Source organism: Etheostoma cragini, chromosome 19 (assembly GCF_013103735.1).
Source record: "Etheostoma cragini isolate CJK2018 chromosome 19, CSU_Ecrag_1.0, whole genome shotgun sequence".
In the NCBI taxonomy this organism is placed as follows: Eukaryota; Metazoa; Chordata; class Actinopteri; order Perciformes; family Percidae; genus Etheostoma; species Etheostoma cragini.
Window position 1 is genome coordinate 12,586,943 of NC_048425.1, and position 4,836 is coordinate 12,591,778.

Genomic DNA, 4,836 nt, shown 5'->3' on the forward strand with positions numbered 1-4,836 from the left:
TTGGAAAATGGCTGCAATGAAACAAAGAGTGAAAAATTTAAAGGGGTCTGAATACTTTCCGTACCCACTGTATATTACGGCTATGAACCAATCAGATCGCTTGTTTTGAGCTAGCCGTTATAAATGTTAAATGTCTTTGACCTTATTGTCCAATGAATGCAGAGCAGCAGTGTTAATAAAAACATTTGAATTTGTCTCCAACTAAACTGACATATCCAATAACAATGCAATCTCCCCTATTTTCTCAGTCTACTAAGACACTGCTCACATTGCTATTTTCTCACAGTTTTTCCCACCGATTTGATGCTTTAGATTTGGTTGCAGTATGTGTTCTCGCCAATCGTTTTGTGCTGCATTGTAGGGCTTCGCCCTGAGCACTCCTAATAGAAAATGTGGCGGTGTTCCGCATTGCATTACAGTCAGCTGGGAGGAAAAAAACTGACTGCTCTAAACACGTTTCTTATGAACACTATTATTACAAGGGGGAGCGTGAAACTAAAAGTTTAGTTATCTAGAATACTCTCACTGAGACTTGTCTTTCTTTTCACTTTTCAACAGGAAGATCATCGAGGTGAAGATTATTGACGATGAGGAGTATGAGAAGAACAAGAACTTCATCATCGAGCTGGGAGAGCCCGTTCTGTTGGAGATAGGGCAGAAACACGGTGTGTGTGTGTGTGTGTGTGTGTGTGTGTGTGCGTGTCCGTCTGGACGTGTGCATATGCGTACGTGACGTTGTTGTTATTCACTGAGAATATCAAGGAGCCAGGAGAGGGAACAGAGTGACAGACAGAATGGAGTCTTTATTTAAGTCTGGCGACAAACAGGGGGATGACCTGCATTGATTGTCTGAAACTTCCAATCTAAACTCTGATTAACTTGGGATTCGTTTCCCTTTGAACAAAGGATGTGGCTTGTGATGGATTTAAAGCAGTCTGCGTTTGAACTGTGAAAGGTTTTTGAAATAAAAACTTCCTATTATTCCTAATAATAATGAATACTGTTTATTGATCCCCAATGGGGAATTGACAACTTACACTCTGTTTTGTTAGAAATCACTACACATAGGCCTGAAATAGTAGGCCTGATAGTAGCCTATCACAATCAGCGTTTAGCCCACGTAAATCTTATATTCATGAATGTGTTTGACATAAATAGCCAGGAACCTTCTATATTTGTGTCTGAAATCACTGCCATATTGCACTGTTGTTATATATATATATATATATATAGATATATATATATATATATATATATATATATATATATATATATATATATATATATAGATATATACACTGTATATGCATTACATGCAATGAATTTTGTCAACGAAGCAGCCAGAACACAGATTGAACACATTCTGCAGTTCATTCCTGCCTATTTGGATCAGGTTCCTTCCCCTGCACTGTAATTTCATACATTCTGAATCTACATAGTCATCAGAGAGCTCTCAAATCCACACATCTAAACCATCTAAGTCATTTAAGTTGTTAAGAACGTAGGAAGCTTTGGTTGAAATTTCTAAAAGGCTCTTTACAGTAGGCAGACAGCTAATCTCTGGCAGGGGACTCAAGGCTGAAGAGAACAAAATGGAACGTTTACAGGATGACAGAAAAGACATCAGAAAAGAGTCCTTTCACTTTACACTTTACAGAGACATTGTCTTTCTCTCATTTTACCTCATTTAACCTCATTTTACCCCTTTTCTTTCTTTCTTTCTTTCTTTCTTTCTTTCTTTCTTTTTCTTTTTTTCTTTCTCTCCCTCACTAACTTACTTTTTGGCTGCAGCCCTATGTGTTTACATTTTGACGAAGAGGAACATTTGCATAGTCCTAACCTCCAACAGACTGGTTGTCAACCTGGGGCACGTGGCCCCTTCAAGGGGTCGCGAGATAAATCTAATGGGTCGTAAAAGATAAACAGCACAAGAAACACAAAAACTAATCTATAGTAATATTATAAATATTTGTTCACTTCTTCAGGCCTCTTAAGTAATGCTGCCTAGTGCAAATGTGTACTGGAAAACAATTCTTCTACCACATACATTATCTCACTCACTGCACACATAGATTTATTCTCACTCACTTTCTACTGTCAGTATAAAAAAGTAGGACAGCTACAAAGGATCACTAAATTATTGATTAAACCGTTATTTCTTTTATGACACACACACACACACACACGGTGTGTCGGCAGCGCTTGTTAGCTGTGCGTCTCACATGCTCATTTGTGCAATCCCTGTAACTTCAAGGCTTTACTCGCCTTTTACTTACTCTATTTGCTTTAAACAAGCCCCAAAGTGTATTTTTAAGCGTCAAGTCAAGTACAATGAATGTGACGTGTTCCCTGAGCGCTGCCAAAACACGGGTGACCTACACTTGGAACCGTGCCCAAAAACGCATCTTGTGTCGACACAGATGGAGCACTGAAGCCGCTGCTGTGCAAGCATGCTGCTGCTAATGTTAGTCCTTCTGTGTAGACAAGGTGACAGAGCTGGTGGAGTAAAGAGCCACGCTCTCGATGTCAGTCATGAAGAGCCAGCAGCCTGGAGTTAGCCTTTCATCACAGAGGAAATAAAATTGGTTTAATAAGTATGCCACATAGCAAGTGGACTGGCATTCACACACATACACACACTGAGCCACACACGTACTGTGTCACATACTATATACTGCTTTTCAATTACAGCAGGCCTACGCTGATAACAGCTGACTCAATTAATGACCGTCACCGAGTGGGAAGAGTGAGAGAGGAGACATATGGAGGGATGCATGGTGGGACATGTGATAACGGTGAAGGTTGTTTCATAGGAAAAGATCTAAATTTCTTGGTGGTATTCATATTTGTAATAACGTAGGATGCTCGGTTGATTGGAAAATTAGCATTTTTTACATTATAGACTTTTATGACTGCATGCACACATTTTTTATATGTGAAATACTGATGTATGCTCTAGTAAAAATCAGACAAATCAAAACATTACAGGATTAAGTTCAGCTGCCAGGCTGAATGTGTGAACACTACTTCATACATATTGCAAATTAATCCTGCAATTACTGTATAAGCACTCTTGCACCAAATAAAGAAAGTTTGTTTTGAAGGAAAGTTTCACGGTGACATGACGTTTATTTTTAGAACTCCATTGCTCTTCCTCACTTGGCAGCAACTTCCATTCGACACTTCAGACATTTCTCAGTCAATTAAAGTGGCAGTAGCGTCTCTCCAGAGGATTTGAAAGACAAATCATCCCATATGATTCAAGTTCCCTGATATATTTTTGCAATACAAAGCAACTTGGTGTAAGAATTGTTCCAAGTGATTTATTAAAATAATTTGAAATCTTCCATAAAGCAGAATAGCCATCGTTGTGGGGACAGATTACAACCAACTTTGCGCTTTTGGGAAATATTGCAAATGCAAGGGCCTCCATCAGATAGATAGATGGTGACAAAACAGATATTTATTTAAATGCAAATCTTCAACATTATTACTTTCAGTTAGTACTTCATAACCTCTGTCCAGTTAAAGCCACCCTGCTGACCCATTCATCTCTGTGGTCTCCTAGGGGACTCCAATGAGAACAAGCCGTTGGTGGGAGCAGAGGACGAAGAGGTGGCCAAGATGGGCTGTCCCAGTCTGGGCGAACACACACAAGTAGAGGTGGTCATAGAAGAGTCCTACGAGTTTAAGGTAAGTGTCTTTGTTAGTGCTTTATTTCCATTTCCAACAGGAATGTGTGCATGCGAGTGTTTTTGTGTGTTCAGAAGCTACTCAGAATGTTTTAGCAGCTAGTCGTGTTGAAGTGCTTTATGTATTTTAATGTGACAATGTTAATTGTTTGTTTTTAGGACTGCTTTAAAAGTCCTTCTAGGGACAAGCATTGGAAATTAGGACTAGCTATGCTGTGATGCTGCAGATCTCTGTTGTTGCATTGGTCCCTATTTAAATAAACATGAAATTAAATGATAATAAACACCTGATTGGCAGCAATCAATTTGGATTACTTTTGATCACCTAAAAGTAAACTGACTTGAAATGGTTTAAATTGAGTGCCAGGTCCAGAGAATTAATGATATATTTTGTTAGCATGTAATTGTTATTTTGATTGCAGACAATGCAAAGTCAACAAATAATTTGTTCAACGTGAGCTGTCGTCTTGTTTCAGGCCTTAGAAGGAAAAGAAAGTTGTTGGTAGACCATCCATTCAGCAAATTACATCTTGCATTGGCTTACTCCTGTTATAGTTATTGTATATAAGAAGGAATGGGTTTTCCAATGAGATCAGTTTGTAATTTAGCCACGTCTGTCTCACGTTTGTCTTTTATTACTTTGTACATCATCATGCCATGTTTGTTGCTCTATATCCATTCTGTGAATTGTTTTGCCTCTGATCTGTGATCAAGTTTTGAAAATGGTCTTGAAAATGTAACCCATCATATTTTTGTTGCACATTTCTCCATTTATGTCATTGCGTGTGTGTTTGTGTGTGTGCGTGTGCAGAGAGCAGTTAATACTCTTCTTTGGCGTGCTGAAAAGGTTATCTATCGTTCTCTCTCTTTAGTTTTTCTGTGCATGCAATGCTTCTTCTTCCACCTGCTGCTGTGCAATACCGACATGTTGGAATGGACAATTTCACAGCCTTGTATTAATCACGCAATTGTCAGTGTTATGAAATACCGACAGATCCTGAGCTAATTGAAAGGTTTCCCCTTTCTGTGTGAGTCAATTAACAACTTGAGGGTCGTTTCTTTCCTATTCTGCCTGGTCTGTACACGCTTGCATGTTCATTCCGTGTGTGTGTGTGTGTGTGTGTGTGTGTGTGTGTGTGTGTGT

The 4,836-nt window shown here is 38.9% G+C and overlaps 1 protein-coding gene across 1 annotated transcript in view; it reads left to right on the top strand.

Moving 5' to 3' along the window:
* Positions 1-4,836, top strand: part of LOC117962205 (sodium/calcium exchanger 1-like) — an 84,212-nt gene that overhangs the window by 72,889 nt on the left and 6,487 nt on the right. The window contains 2 exon segments of the mRNA XM_034901361.1: positions 559-677; positions 3,569-3,709. Coding sequence (XP_034757252.1) covers positions 559-677; positions 3,569-3,709 — 260 coding nt within the window.